The 15896-nt window shown below is 47.0% G+C and overlaps 2 protein-coding genes across 4 annotated transcripts in view; one reads left to right on the plus strand and one right to left on the minus strand.

Moving 5' to 3' along the window:
- Positions 1–1823, minus strand: part of LOC138769422 (carcinoembryonic antigen-related cell adhesion molecule 1-like) — a 42693-nt gene extending 40870 nt beyond the window's left edge. For both annotated transcript variants that reach the window (XM_069947880.1, XM_069947881.1), the window contains exon 1: positions 1618–1823. In XM_069947880.1, the coding sequence (XP_069803981.1) occupies positions 1618–1666 (49 nt within the window). In that variant the 5' untranslated portion in view covers positions 1667–1823. The remainder of the gene's footprint in view (positions 1–1617) is intronic.
- LOC138769420 (carcinoembryonic antigen-related cell adhesion molecule 1-like) overlaps positions 1–15896 on the plus strand; it is an 86864-nt gene that overhangs the window by 9867 nt on the left and 61101 nt on the right. The window contains exons 1-2 of one of the 2 annotated variants that reach the window (XM_069947876.1): positions 5118–5196; positions 5277–5352. The exons of the other annotated variant lie outside the window; for it this stretch is intronic. Coding sequence (XP_069803977.1) covers positions 5155–5196; positions 5277–5352 — 118 coding nt within the window. The 5' untranslated portion in view covers positions 5118–5154. Of the gene's footprint in view, positions 1–5117; positions 5197–5276; positions 5353–15896 lie in introns of those variants that run through there. 2 annotated transcript variants of the gene reach the window in all.

Consider the following 15896-nt stretch of genomic DNA (forward strand, 5'->3'; position numbering starts at 1 on the left):
TGTGGTATGTGTGCACCCTTAGGTAACTCCATGATGTCCCTTCTCAAAAGTCAGTAAGTATAAAAATATATCTGGTCAGCAAGAGCCTGGCCTGATGTATTACATGGTGTTTTAGGCTATGTTCCCACACAGTATTTTGCTCAGTATTTTGGTCAGTATTTTGCAACCAAACCCAGGAGTCGATTGAAAACACAGAAAGGCTATGTTCACACACTGATGAAATTGCACACATTACGTTTCAGTGTTTGGGATTCTGTGCTTCCTGCTGGATCCGCTTCTGACTTTGGCTAAAAAACTGTAGCAGCAGTATTCTATAGAAGCTGCAGTATGTGACAGAAGCCTTATTCTTTTTAAAGGTTCCCTTAGCCACAACTTTAGCACAGTCTGTCAGTAGTTTTTCGCCCATTTTTTCAAGTTCTTTTCTGACTCTTTTAGCTGGCATTTACTAATTTTAGTGCAAATTACAATAGGCATTTTTATATATCTGACGTTTTATCCCTTGTGGGGTTTTTTTTTTTTCAGTACAAAGCATGTTATTCTTTCATCATTTGATCCCAGGTTTTCTGTTGAAAAAAGGGGGGGGGGGCTGTTTTTTTTTATGAAAAAGAAAAATGCCATGCTGTAATTTTGCCATTTTTAGTGGCATAAATTGTTCAGTCCTCAGCCTCATGGTTTTTTTTTTTATTTTTTTCTTTCCTTGTTTCTAAAGCACTTTTTGAAGCAGACGGAAACGTCTATGTTTATAGGAGAAAAATGCACCCACAGCATGCTGCGTTATGAAAAGAGACTCACAACTACATACTTAGCTCTCTCTCTCTCATATATATATATATATATATATATATATATATATATATATATATATTGCTTTTACAAAGCTTTTGGCAGCTTTTTGAATTTAATAACATCTCAAAGCTATGTTCACACAATGTCATTTTGCAGCTGTCTTTTTGGACAACTGTCTTTTGACAATTACAGCTGCAAAAAAATGATTGTGATTATATGTGGTCATAATTATCAATAGACAAATATCCTTTAGCTTCAGACTAGGTGCACACTCTGGAAAATGACAGCCGTCTTTTATAATAACAGATGCCAGTGCGAAAAATAACAACCGCTATTTTTTAAAAAGCACGAAGAAGATCGTTATTATAAAATACAGACGTCATTTTTACATGGTGTGAACCTAGCCTCAAAAGACAGCTATCCAAAAAGATAGCAGCAAAATGATAATGTGTGAACACTGCCTCAACATAGCCTTTCCGGTGTTTTCAATCCCAAATATGTTAGCGGAGATAATCAAACACTAGGGCGATGTCCACATTGATGCAACTTTCCTACTGTCAGCCTTCTACTAAAAAAGGTATCACTTACACTGAACACGTTTTACTTCAAATTCAAACACATTTTCACATTTTAATTTTACACATTTTTCTTGAATCTCCGTCATTATATGTCAAGAGATGTTCATCTTTTCATCTTTTCCTATTACATCTGACTTCATGTGATTGCTTCTGAACCAGTTTACATTTATGAACAACTTCCTACTCATAAACCATTATGAAAAATAGAACATATCTTACATGACCCGAAACACGATATCCTATAGATTCTTACCTGAGATGGTCAGCAGCAGCAGGAGAAATGATAGAATATATTTATCCATTAGTGTTCCTAGAGCCTGACTCCTGTGTGTGTCTCTGCAGTATGGACTTTCCCCTTGGCTATCACTTGTCCCTCTATAAGAAACCTTTGTTCTGTTCTCCTGCAGCCTCAGGACAGTTGTGCTCACAGTTACAGCTGAAGGTGGAGACTGGAGCACTATTACATGTTACACCACATCCTAGGCACAGCTTCCTGGTGTGTCATACAGCTCATAGACACTCAGATGTACACTCACATACACACAACTGACAGCCAACAAGACACACTATGCAGAACTATATGAAAACAAATCAGTACAATGTTATTTAGAATTGATGGTAATGTTTGTGACAGTCACAAGTTATACATTGTACTTTTAAAGGGAACCTATCATTAAGCATTTCTGGGGCTATTTTTTTTATTTTTTTGTAAGTCATATAAAGAAGCCTATAAGACATTTAAAAGAACACCAATCCCACAGCATGCAACATAAAACATAAAAATATGCACAAAAAATAAAAAATAACACAAAAATATTCCTGTGTTTTGAGACTGGTAACTGAGGCTCCACAGACCCCTCTTTTGCAACACAAAAATGTGCCAAAAACAAAACAAAAAAACACAATGTAAGTAGACATTTTGGTAATTTGTTACATTATTTAAAGTAACATTGGGCTATGGTATGTAACAGGTTTATATTGTCTAAAAAGTACTGTAAGTACTGGAGCTGTACAAGATGCACAATCTTTGTCAAATGTATGCTTTAGGGTTGAGCAGGAAAGGGATCTTGTGCCTAGAATCTCCTTTTTGAGCACTTTGTAAAAATAAAAAAAAAAACAGTTGAAGGATGTGATACTTTGAGCCACCACTCACTGCATCTAAATGTCTTATGAAGCTCAATGAAAGCTGTCATAATCCCTGCACAGTGTGCCCTCTAGTGGCAGCTAAAGGCATTTTAGCATGTTACAGTATACTGTAGCTGCATGAAAATATTATTTGGACCTATTTAATATATATACTATAAAAAAATAAGGCTTTACCATTATAAGAGTTATGGAATTGTCTAGTAAATAAATTTGAACTTTTTTTTTTTTTTGGGGGGGGGATGGGATAGAAAACTTTGTACTGCCTATCCATGCAGTACAACAATTACAGAATGCATACTTACCTCCCTCACTCTCTAGCTACCCTGCTGTTCCTGCTGTCAGACCTTCCAGTCCTAGCTGTTCTTATGTTCTGCCAACTTCCTATGAGATTCCACTTTTTGTCATGTCAATGGCAAAGCTGAATGGGGGAGTGGGATGTCATTGGAAGCTGTAAGAAATGCAGAGCAAATAGGACTAGAAGATCTGACAGCAGTAACAGTGGGGTAGCAAAGGAGCAAGGCAGCTAAGTTTTCGCTCTGTTATTGTTATTGTAATAAATTTTCCTACAGAAGACCACCACTACCCCCTTCACCATTATGAACAATGTAATGTAATAATGTACTTACAATATAATAATAATAATAATAATAATAATAATATGTTATAGGCCTGTCTGATATGAGACTATACCACAAGGCAGTGGCTCTCTGTGCAGTGTCCCAGAGTGGGTGTCCACTGCTATTGTAGCAGCACCTATAAGTCGGTACTGTGTGTTATAGACTCTAGGGCTAAAGTCTGTAGTATGCTGCTCCCACCACAAGATGTCACTGTATTCTTTACATGGCTGAAGGTCAAAAGGGTTAACTGATTGCACTGTTGATTATATGAGTCATGCCACTGTTCTCTGCACCACAAATTAGCCAATCACTGAGCCAGCTACTTCAGGGGCTACTCCCCTATGACAGAGGATTGTTATGTTTCCTGCCTAATCAGTCCCCCCCCCCCACCCCCCCTTCCCTCGAAGGCCTAAGTTATATAGTGGTGTGGGGACTTTTCCAGGGTTTCGCCAGGTGCCCAGAGCCTTTGTGTGGGACTATTATCTTTCTTCTATATCCTGAAACCCTAGCCATGTCCGGCTAGAGCACCGTGAGTAAAGGGCTGTGGAATTCCAAGACTAAATCCTAATGAAACGGGTGCTGCAAACACAAGACTAAAGGCGCTCCCTGGGTGAATCAGTTTCACAACAATTAGAAAAGGACAGTGGTGAGGAATGTGCTCACCTGATCGGGTTGTACTAAGAGCACAACACCTTTTTGCGCATGGAAATGAGGGAACCTTGGTGCTGCCACTCCAATGCCCAGGACAGGATGCCTCAAGTTGTGGGTTACAGGATGCAGGAACTCGTGCAGAGGAAGTAGTGTTGCAAACGAATGAACACTTCCAAGGAGCAGGTATCGTAGCGCACGGAGGTTCTCAGGACAAGTTATAAAACAAAGTGGTTTATTTTGACGTAAAGGCAACGCGTTTCTAGGCTACAAAGCCTCTTTCTCAAGCCAGAATTATATGCACAGATACAATAGCAACATGGGGGTATTTAAAAGACAAAAAAATCAAAAAAATTTGCGCCAACCCTGTAATTAGGGGGCGGAGCCATCTGTCAATCAAAAGTCCGTTTTAATACAAAACAATATGTGTCATAAAAACATAAAATAAATAATAAATAACTTCTAAAAAACTTTTTTTCTTTAATCTGCAATAAAGGTGTAATAGTATTGGTACTATGTTAATGAAGAAATTACGGTTTGTCGGGCTGAGAGGAATCACATGATCAGGTCATGTGGTTTCCTCAAGGTTCGGCACTAGAGAATAGGCTACTCCAAAATGGCGGAGGGAATGGTGTAAACAAAAACAATAGATACAATGGACTAAGTCTAGTCCTGATAGAGTGTTCGCGCATGCGGGATGGCCATCACGCACCCACGCATGCGCATTCGGAGATAAAAGGGTACGAGGTTAGAAGGAAGGAGGCGCGTGCGCACAAGATGGTATAGTTGGCGCACGCGCACAGGAGGGTAAGCTTAGCGCATGCGCAGCCCGGGACGGTAGAACTGACGCATGCGTACTAGGGAAATGGGATGACTTAAAAGAAATTTGCGAATGAAGTAGATTATACATAATAGAAATTCTTATAAATAAATATATCGGGAAAAGAGAGATGTAAAATATGCGGTCTGAGCTGGCTGTTTTCGCATGTACAGTAATTATGAATTACGAACTGAGACGATTGGTTGGGAGAAAGATATATGAATTCTCAGGTTGATGCGTAGGGTATGTAATTGTATAAATCAGAGTGACAAATAAAGATACAAAAGATGATTATGTGGCAAAATTGTATACATACACGTGTAGGTAATTATAATTGTATACACATATGCCGGTGATGTCTAATCCTGGTTCCAAGGCAAGGAGAGGTGGAGAGGTGGAGATTATGAGGAATGGGTGATATTATGACTCATTCTAGATGTTAATTTCATATGCTTCGTTTAGACCTCTAGGTGTTAGGGTATTCAATTTAAAAATCCAGTACATCTCTTTCCTTTTGAGTGCTTGAAATCGCTGCTTGGCATCTACCGGGACATGATCAATGGGGCAGACCAAGAAGTTGTCGAAGGAGCATCCGTGGGAGGTAAGTGCATGTTTAGAGACACTATGATTTTCAAAGCCATTAATTACATTCCAACGGTGTTTATTTATTCTCATCCGTAGTGGCATGGTGGTCCTGCCAACGTACTGGAGGCCGCAGTAACAAGTGAGGAGATAGACTACATAACTGGAGGCACAGGTAAGTGGAAATTTGATCTTATAGGTATCATTTGTAGTATAACTCTTGAAGGTACTTGTGGAATTTATATTTTGACAGCATTTACATCTGGAGATAAGACATTTTTGGCTGCCAGAGGGTCCGCTTTTAGATGTTCCAGCTTCATTAATATTACGAAGTTTACTTGGAGCGATGATACTTTTGAGAGTCCTTGCACGACGGAAGAGTAATTTGGGTCTTTGTGGAATGTGTTGTTGAATATAAGGGTCATTTAGCAAGATGTTCCAATGCTTTGATAGGATGTTCTCCAGTTTTTTACGATTATTGTTGTATGTTGTGAGAAAGCAGGTACTGAATTTATCGTTAAAAGAGGAGTTTGTTTGTCTCTCTTTTGGGTTTAGACATTCCGTTTGGGTAAGTTTGCTAGCTTTATTGCATGCTGTTTTGACAACATTTTTCGGATAACCTCGAACTTATGATCTTGCTTTGTGTTTTGTAGTCCGAGTCATTTGTACAGTTCCGTCTTATTCTTTTGAACTGACTGAAAGGGATGTTGTTCTTCCAAGTTCTGGCATGTGCACTTTGGTAATTTAAATAGCTGTTACCAGGGCCAGATTAAGGTTGGTGGAGGCCCTGGGCGACAATTTTTTTGGGCCCCCCCCCCCCATTCCCCCCCATCTCAAAAAAAAAAAAAAAAAAAACTATACTGCAATCTATACAGGTGGCTGATTACTGTAGGCGACTTAGCACAGACCCCTTCTCACTCCTGGCTGTGTGGCTCAGCATCCTCCTATGTTGTGCATGTGATGGTCACTAGAGTGCAGAGGAAGATGCCAGGCCTAGAGACAGGAGCGGGGAAGGCTGACTATCAGGGTGTGTTCTTACATTGCATTATTATCACAAACACAATGTGAGAACCCAGCACCTTCTGTGTGTTCTTACCCACTGGGTAAGTAGCGTCGTTCTGCTAGATTGGCGCTCGCTTACAGAGCCTTTTATAAGGCTGGATCAGCCATCGGTCGCACATCACTATTAAACGTAGCGATGCACGGCCGGTGGCAGATTTTTGAACATGTGGGGAGATTTTGCTAGGGAGAAGCAGTGTGGGTATTATGGCTTAGAGCAATATAGTCTAACATTTTTTTTATTTTACCCTGGGGCACCCCTACCGAATAATGTGCTAAAAAATACCAAAAAAAACCCCATCATTCAGTGACTCACAGGTGATGTCTTCTTTGATCTGAAGTGTCACTTTCCTTTTCCTCTCCATCTGGCCTGGACCACCATGATGATTTCTTCCAGCTACAATTCGTCTTTTTAGAACCTGCGAGACAAACATCTTAGGCTCCGCACTTTTTCAACAACTTACTTCCTTTTTCCCAACCTATAAGGTCTCAAACAGTAGTAATTCCACTTTTTAGTACTGTATGTAAGTTGCCCGTGTATGTAGAATTCCCTTGTTGTGCGCCCAAATAGTTATAAAGTCCCTATGTCCCCATATAGTAGTAATGTCTCCCGCTGTGCCTCCATATAGTAGTAATGTCTCCCGCTGTGCCTCCATATAGTAGTAATGTCTCCCGCTGTGCCTCCATATAGTAGTAATGTCTCCCGCTGTGCCTCCATATAGTCATAATGTCCCTGGCTGTGCCCTCCATATAGTAATAGTATCTTCTACTCCTGCTGTGTCCGCACTTAATGTTATACTGTGTGCAGATGTGCTGTGTGTGTGGGTTAGCTGCACCTGGGGCAAGGAAAAGTACTTGCGCCCCCAGTGCCCCTAGCATTGTAATTAACGATTTAGTGGTGCTCATGTAGCTATCCCCTGTGGTGTGCTGATAGCTGTAGTTCTCCCCCCCCCAATGCCCTGTGGTGTGCTGAATGCTGTAGTTCTCCCCCCCCCCCCCCAATCCCCTGTGGTGTGCTGATAGCTGTAGTTCTCCCCCCCCCCAATCCCCTGTGGTGTGCTGATAGCTGTAGTTCTCCCCCCCCATCCCCTGTGGTGTGCTGATAGCTGTAGTTCTCCACCCCCCAATCCCCTGTGGTGTGCTGATAGCTGTAGTCCCCCCCCCCATCCCCTGTGGTGTGCTGATAGCTGTAGTTCTCCCCCCAATCCCCTGTGGTGTGCTGATAGCTGTAGTTCTCCCCCCAATCCCCTGTGGTGTGCTGATAGCTGTAGTTCTCCCCCCCCCCAATGCCCTGTGGTGTGCTGAATGCTGTAGTTCTCCCCCCCCCCCCCAATCCCCTGTGGTGTGCTGATAGCTGTAGTTCTCCCCCCCCATCCCCTGTGGTGTGCTGATAGCTGTAGTTCTCCACCCCCAATCCCCTGTGGTGTGCTGATAGCTGTAGTCCCCCCCCCCATCCCCTGTGGTGTGCTGATTGCTGTAGTCCCCCCCCCAATCCCCTGTGGTGTGCTGGTAGCTGTATCCCCCCCCCAATCCCCTGTGGTGTGCTGATAGCTGTAGTTCTCCCCCCAATCCCCTGTGGTGTGCTGGTAGCTGTATCCCCCCCCAATCCCCTCTGGTGTGCTGGTAGCTGTACCCCCCCCAATCCCCTCTGGTGTGCTGGTAGCTGTATCCCCCCCCCCCCCCCCCCCCCAATCCCCTCTGGTGTGCTGATGTAGTAAAAAAAATAAAAAACACTCCACTCACCTTTCCTCGCTCCTGAGCTGGCCGGGCCCTCTGCCATCTTCTGCAGCGCACGTCTTCTCCGGCAGGCGGCGCGCGATGAAATGACGTCATCGCGCGCAGCCCGCCAGAGAGAAGAGGCGTGCGCCACCTCACAGGAGCTCACAGGCACAGCGCTCTCCTGTGTCTAGCGGCAACCGGACACAGGAGAGCGTTGGATGCCATAGGCTGCATTTGATCCTGACGGATCACGGACGTGGAATGCCAGTACCGGAGTCCCCCGCGGCCGGACAGCATCTGTAATTAGATGCTGGGAGCGGGGGAGACTGTATTCATAATTGCCGCGCTGTAGTAACAGCTGATTTATTACAGCGCGGCGCTTATGAATACAGTCTTCCCCGCTCCCAGCACCTAATTACAGATGCTGTCCGGCCGCGGGGGGGCTCCGGTACATGCATTCCACGTCCGTGATCCGACAGGATCACGGAACGTGGAAATGCAGCCATAGATGCACCAATCTGAACCCGGTACTCTGCTTCCGGGTTCGGGTTGGTGGGGGCCCCTTTGTGGTGGGGGCCCAGAGGCACGTGCCCCTGGTGCCCATTCCTTAATCCGGCCCTGGCTGTTACTGTCAACTTTTTTGAAGAAAGTTTTGGTGGTGATCCTATTTTCTTCGGTGCTGATATTCAGGTCAAGGTATTCAATATGCGAATGGGAATATGTAGCTGTGAACGATAGGCCCCATTGATTCTCATTCAGGCCTGATATAAAGGAATTTGCCTCTATTTCGGTGCCATCCCAGATGATGATCAAGTCATCTATGTATCTTTTGAAGAATACAATTTGTGACTTCCAAGATGTGTTCTGGTAAATGAAGGTTTCTTCAAAGTCTCCCATATAGAGATTAGCGTAGCTGGGGGCAAAACGTGTTCCCATGGCCGTTCCTCTCGTTTGCCGATATAGACGTTTTTCAAACGAAAAAATGTTACGCGTTAATATAAATTTTATCCCATCCAAAACAAACTGTTTTTGTAGGGGATGCAGATTTGTATCTTTTGTTAGAATCCCTGAGATGCATTGGATTCATTTGTCATGTGGTATGTTGGAATAAAGGGCTGAAACGTCAAGGGTAATCCAGAGGTAATTTGGCTTCCAGTTGATCGTTTGTAGTTCTCGGATCAGTGTGGTTGAATCTTTAAGGTAAGATGGTAGTAAAAGGACATATTTCTGGAGTAGGAGGTCTATATAATGTGATAGGTTGCTTGTGAGTGATGAAATTCCCGCAATGATAGGGCGTCCGGGGGGGTTTGTTGGGTTTTTGTGTACTTTGGGAAGATGATAAAATGTTGCTAGACTAGGTATGAGTATATAATTTTTCTCTTTGGTACTTAGAATGCCTGAATGGAACGCTTCCTCAATTAGCTCCTTTAGGTCACTTTTGTACTGAGGTGTGGGGGTCAGTGGTTAGGTTCTCATAATAATTTTCGTCCAATAGGATATTTAATGCTTCTGTAATGTAGTCCAATCCGTCCTGTATTCCACCACCTTTATCGGCACTGCGTATCACTATGTCTGTGTTGGAGTTTTCTTATGAATTGATTCAGATCTAAAAAAGGTCAAGTTCGTTGAACTTATTGGTCGGACAGAAAGATAAACCTTTACTCAGCAGGGAAAATTCTTTCTCTGCCAGCTGGTACTGTGAGAGGTTAAAATTTTATATTGTTTCGTTTTGCTCCTTTTTGGTGTGGGTGTTTGTTCTGGATTCTCTCTTTGATCATCCACTTCTACATCCTCTCTTTTTCCTCTTTTTTGGGAAACAGACAGGGGTTGGAAAAATTGGGTGATTTTCGTCACTTTTGGTGGTGGTGGGGTCTGGTGCCTCCCAATCCGGTCGCGGGAGGAAGGAAGCGGCAAAAAAGACTCAGAATGATTCATAATGGTGTGTGGAAATGTTGTGGTATCGGGGTCCTTGGCTTGCTGGGTTGGTGGAGGGGATCCATGTGTAGAGAACAAGGAGTCTTCGAGAGTGGGTGGTGAATCATGAATGTAGGAGGTCGGAATGGGTTCTGGAGTATGTATAATTTGGTGTACAGTCGGTCTGTGTACACTTGAGAAACTGGTGGGTGGTAGGTTCAGAGGGGCAAGAAGGTTGGGATCCAATTCTGGAAACCGAGCTAATAATGAGCTGGCATCCATGGGAGTATGGGAACGGTGTAGTGGAGTGGTTAGGCAAGTGGTGTGGGAGAGTCAATAGGGCCAGATAGACTGATAGTCGCATCCGTGATTAGTGGTGGCGGATCTAGAGGGCTCACCTCAGCTGGGGTTGTTGGATCCATGGATGCCATATGTGATGTTGGAATCTGAGGAATAGTGGGTGAAGCAGAATGGGCAGACTGATCCACCCGGAGAGCAGGTGTGGGTGGGATAGAACCAGATGAGTTACATTGTTCATAATGGTGAAGGGGGTAGTGGTGGTCTTCTGTAGGAAAATTTATTACAATAACAATAACAGAGCGAAAACTTAGCTGCCTTGCTCCTTTGCTACCCCACTGTTACTGCTGTCAGATCTTCTAGTCCTATTTGCTCTGCATTTCTTACAGCTTCCAATGACATATTCTATACATATTTGGGGCCGCTCCGGTCTGGGTAGGCCAGAAGGTCTGAGGATCAAAAATATATGGAACTTTTTAATTTGGGGAAGCAAACGTGTTCGCATCAAGTTAGAGCTCTTGACAGTTCCTAAGGATAAAGGGGGGCTTGGCCTCCCTTCAATGGAAATATATTTTTTGGCCTCTCAAGCTTTTTGGCTCCTGGACTGGAGGAATAATCTTTTCTTCTCTCGGCTTGGGGAGGGGGCAATAGACGGTCAGTTAGATATTTTTCAGATCCTCGATTCAGGTATCCTGGAGGGTAGATCTAGAGAAGAGTGGCCTATGGTGGATGCCCTAGTCAGAACATGGCGTGAGATCATCAACTGCTTAGACCTAAAAGGTTTCCTGAGTTTTTCACCTCTATGGGACCATCGTAGTTTGGGGGAGGTGGGGAAAGTTGGGGCACTATTTGACACCCTTGGCCACGACTTGAAATTGATATCAGATGTGGTGGTCATGGGCAAAATTAAATTATGGAGTCAGGTAAAAAATTAGTATGGCCTGAGCGACTCCCGTTGGTTCGATTACTTGCGTTTATCTAGTGCTTTGAGACTGGATCTGAGAAAGGTGGAGTATAGACTGAAAGCTAACTTAATATTAGATAAAATGAGAGGATTAGGTAATAGATCCAAAGGTGTCTCGATACTGTATAAATGTTTTCTTTTAGAACGGGACCTGGAATTCGGAGCGGCCGGGAGCAGGAGCAGGATGGGCGAGCAGGCTGGTTCCCTCCCCCCATGCAGCACCGAGGTCCGGGGTGCGGGGCCGGGGGTGAGCTTCCGGCACACACAGTCTGGCAGAGGCCGGAGGCTCACAGCTGCAGCCCCGCGGTCCCGGATATTCTCTCCTGCTCGGCGGCGCTCACGTGATGTGACATCATCGCTGAGCAGGAGAGAAGATCCGGGACCGCGGGGCTGCAGCTGTGAGCTTCCGGCCTCTGCCAGACTGTGTGTGCCGGAAGCTCACTGCCGACCCCGGACCTCGGCGCTGCATGGGGGGAAAGAACCAACCTGCCTGCCAATCCTGCTCCTGGCCGCCCCTTCTACCCCCAGTCTCTCCCCTCTGCCCCCCAGCGTCTGCCCGCCCCCCGGCCCCCCTGCATCTTCAGCTGCTCCCCTGCTGGGGGGCAGCCTCTCCCTTTACCCCCAGCCTCTCCCCTGCCCCTCAGCCTCTCCCCTGCCCCCCAGCCTCTCCCCTGCCCCCCAGCCTCTCTCCCTAACCCGCAGCCTCTCCCCTGCCCCCTAGCCTCTCCCCTGCCCCCCAGCCTCTCCGACTCTCCCCTGCCCCCAGACTCTCCCCTGCCCCCCAGACTCTCCCCTGCCCCCCAGCCTCTCCGCTGCCCCCAGCCTCTCTCCTGCCCCCCAGCCTCTCCGCCTCTCCCCTGCCCCCCAGCCTCTCCGCCTCTCCCCTGCCCCCAGCCTCTCCCCTGCCCCCCAGCCTCTCCCCTGCCCCCCAGACTCTCCACCTAACCCTAAGCCTCTCCCCTGCCCCCCAGCGTCTCCCCCTGCCCCCCAGCCTCTCCCCTGCCCCCCAGCCTCTCCCCTGGTCCCTAGCCTCTCCCCCCTGCATTCTCAGCCTCTCCCCTGCATTCTCAGCCTCTCCCCTGACCCCCCAGCCTCTCCCCTACCCCCAGCCTCTCCCCTACCCCCCAGCCTCTCCCCTAACTCCCCAGTCCAACCCCCCCAGCTGCCTCCCTTCCTCAGTCCCCCCCAGCTGCCCGCCTGCAGACGAGTTGTGCTAGGAAAAGTCTTCATGATGCTGCGCCAGATGGAGAAGATAGCAAAAAGTTAGCGATGGCAATTCGAGAAGACGTCACCTGTGAGTCATTAGTAACTGCACTGTAATCACTTCTATACTGTGCAGAGCCTGTGCACCATTGGGGTCTCAATGGGTCAGTGTATGGTTTGCGGTAGTGTACTGACACTACAGTACACTAGCGCAAACTTTTAAACTAGGACCCAGCTACAAGAGCTGCAGGCACTACAACTCCCAGCATATCCTGAGGCCTGTAGACTGTCAGTAAATGCTGGGAGTTGTAGTGCCTGCAGCTGTTGTAGTTGGGTCCTAGGTGCATTATACACTGGAGGCTTTGTGGGAGATCAGAATACAGAGATCTGTGGGGGCTCAGTGTGTGGAAGTAACCCCAGAACATCACTAATAGGGGATAGAACAAAAACATCTACCCCTATCCCTATTAGTGATGTTCTGGGGTCACGTCCCTACACTGAGCCCCCACAGATCTATGTATTCTGATCTCCCACAACGCCTCCAGGACCCAACTACAACAGCTGCAGGCACTACAACTCCCAGAACAGTCTGCAGCCCTCAGGATATGCTGGGAGTTGTAGTGCCTGCAGCTGCTGTATTTGGGTCCTAGGTGCATCATACACTGGATGCGTTGTGGGAGATCAGAATACAGAGATTTGTGGGGGCTCAGTGCAGGGACGTGACCCCAGAACATCACTAATAGGGATAGGGGGGAGATGTTTTTGTTCTATCCCCTATTAGTGATGATCTGGGGTCACTTCCACACACTGAGCCCCCCCAGATCTCTGTATTCTGATCTCCCCCAACGCCTCCAGGACCCAACTACAACAGCTGCAGGCAGGGCCGGCGTCAGCAACCGGCTAACAAGGGCAAATGCCGGGGCCCACAGCTCCTCTAGGGGCCCAGTCCCATCTGTTACTACATTATTTTTGTTAGTAAAAAAAAAAAAAGTGTAGTAACAAAGGGGACTGGGCCCCTAGAGGCCACATGTGACAGTTAGGGGCCCGCCGATACATACTGGGGTCCCCGGGCACCTGTCTTCCTTCACAGATCTTCCCTACAGCCGAGTAGAAAAGAGGACCTCTGAGTGTGAAGGACCTTTGATGATGTCACGGGTCATGTGATCGGACACCTGACCTGATAGAGGGCAGCATGGTAGGCTCTGCAAACTAATAGTGTTCTGTATGTGCTGGGGCAGGGCCGTTTTAATACATTGGTGGGCCCAGTGCACAGCCCTCAAGAGTGGGCCCCCCTTCCCTTTCGGCACATTGTATAATGTGCTGAATTTGCCCCCACACTGTATCAAGAGCCCCAATACATACAGTAGTTACCTTATAACACTATTGCCACCATACAGTGATTACATATTACATAAAAACTGCACTAAACAAAACAGAAAGATATCACCAATGATACCATTACATAATACCGCCACATCATGACCCCTAACACTACAACCCTATAACAGAGTGCAGTTACATCCAGTGACTCACCGGGGGCGTCTTCTCCGATCAGAGACTGTCACCTTTTCTTTTTCTCTGGGCCACCTTGAAGTCTTCTCCTGGCTGTGAATCTTCTCTCCAGAATCTGCCAGACAAATATTTTAGGCTCCAACACATCCAGTAGTTAGGTCCCTTGTACCCCTATACAGTAGTTACACCCCTCTGTACCTCTACATAGTTACACCCCTCTGTGCCTCCATAGTTTTAAGGTGTCCCTGTAGTACATAGACCCTCATGTGCTCCTCTAGTTATATACAGCCCTCCTGTGCGCTCCCCCATTAGTATATAGCCCCCCTGTGCACTCTCCCCAGTAGTATATAGCCCCCCCTGTGCTCTCCCACAATAGTGTATAGCCCCCCTGTGCTCTCCCCAATAGTATATAGCCCCCCTGTGCTCTCCAATAGTATATAGACCCCTATGCTCTCCCACAATAGTATATAGCCCCCCTGTGCTCTCCCCCAATAGTATATAGCCCCCCTGTGCTCCCCCAATAGTATATAGCCCCCTGTGCTCTCCCCAATAGTATATAGCCCCCCTGTGCTCTCCATAATATATAGCCCCCCTGTGCTCTCCCCCATAGTATATAGACCCCTGTGCTCCCCAATAGTATATAGCTCCCTGTGCTCCCCAATAGTATATAGCCCCCTGTGCTCCCCAATAGTATATAGCTCCCCTGTGCTCCCCCATAGTATATAGCCCCCTGTGCTCCCCCATAGTATATAGCCCCCTGTGCTGCCCAGTAGTATATAGCCCCCTGTGCTCCCCAGTAGTATATAGCTCCCCTGTGCTGCCCAGTAGTATATAGCCCCCTGTGCTCCCCAGTAGTATATAGCTCCCCTGTGCTCCCCAGTAGTATATAGCCCCCCTGTTCTCCCCCATAGTATATAGCTCCCCTGTGCTCCCCCATAGTATATAGACCCCTGTGCTCCCCAGTAGTATATAGTCCCCTGTGCTTCCCCATAGTATATAGCTCCCCTGTGCTCCCCCATAGTATATAGCCCCCCTGTGCTCCCCCATAGTATATAACTTCCCTGTGCTCCCCCATAGTATATAGCTCCCTGTGCTCCCCCATAGTATATAGCTCCTCTGTGCTCCCCCATAGTATATAGCCCCCTGTGCTCCCCAATAGTATATAGCCCCCTGTGCTCCCCCATAGTATATAGCCCCACTGTGCTCCCCATAATATATAGCTCCCCTGTGCTCCCCCATAGTATATAGCTCCCCCATAGTATATAGCTCCCCTTTGCTCCCCGATAGTATATAGCTCCCCTGTGCTCCCCCATAGTATATCGCTCCCCTGTGCTCCCCCATAGTATATAGCTCCCCTGTGCTCCCCCATAGTATATAGCTCCCCTGTGCTCCCCCATAGTATATAGCTCCCCTGTGCTCCCCCATAGTATATAGCCCCCTGTGCTCCCCCATAGTATATAGCTCCCCTGTGCTCCCCAGTAGTATATAGCCCCCTGTGCTCCCCCATAGTATATAGCTCCCCTGTGCTCCCCCATAGTATATAGCTCCCCTGTGCTCCCCAGTAGTATATAGCTCCCCTGTGCTCCCCAGTAGTATATAGCTCCCCTGTGCTCCCCCATAGTATATAGCCCCCTGTGCTCCCCCATAGTATATAGCTCCCCTGTGCTCCCCCATAGTATATAGCCCCCTGTGCTCCCCAGTAGTATATAGCCCCCGGTGCTCCCCAATAGTATATAGCCCCCTGTGCTCCCCCATAGTATATAGCCCCCTGTGCTCCCCCATAGTATATAGCCCCCTGTGCTCCCCAGTAGTATATAGCCCCCTGTGCTCCCCCATAGTATATAGCTCCCCTGTGCTCCCCAGTAGTATATAGCCCCCTGTGCTCCCCCATAGTGTATATAGCCCCCTGTGCTCCCCCATAGTATATAGCTCCCCTGTGCTCCCCAGTAGTATATAGCCCCCTGTGCTCCCCCATAGTGTATATAGCCCCCTGTGCTCCCCCATAGTGTATATAGCCCCCTGTGCCCCCCCATAGTATATAGCCCCCTGTG

This window comes from Dendropsophus ebraccatus, chromosome 12 (assembly GCF_027789765.1).
Source record: "Dendropsophus ebraccatus isolate aDenEbr1 chromosome 12, aDenEbr1.pat, whole genome shotgun sequence".
Taxonomy (NCBI): domain Eukaryota; kingdom Metazoa; phylum Chordata; class Amphibia; order Anura; family Hylidae; genus Dendropsophus; species Dendropsophus ebraccatus.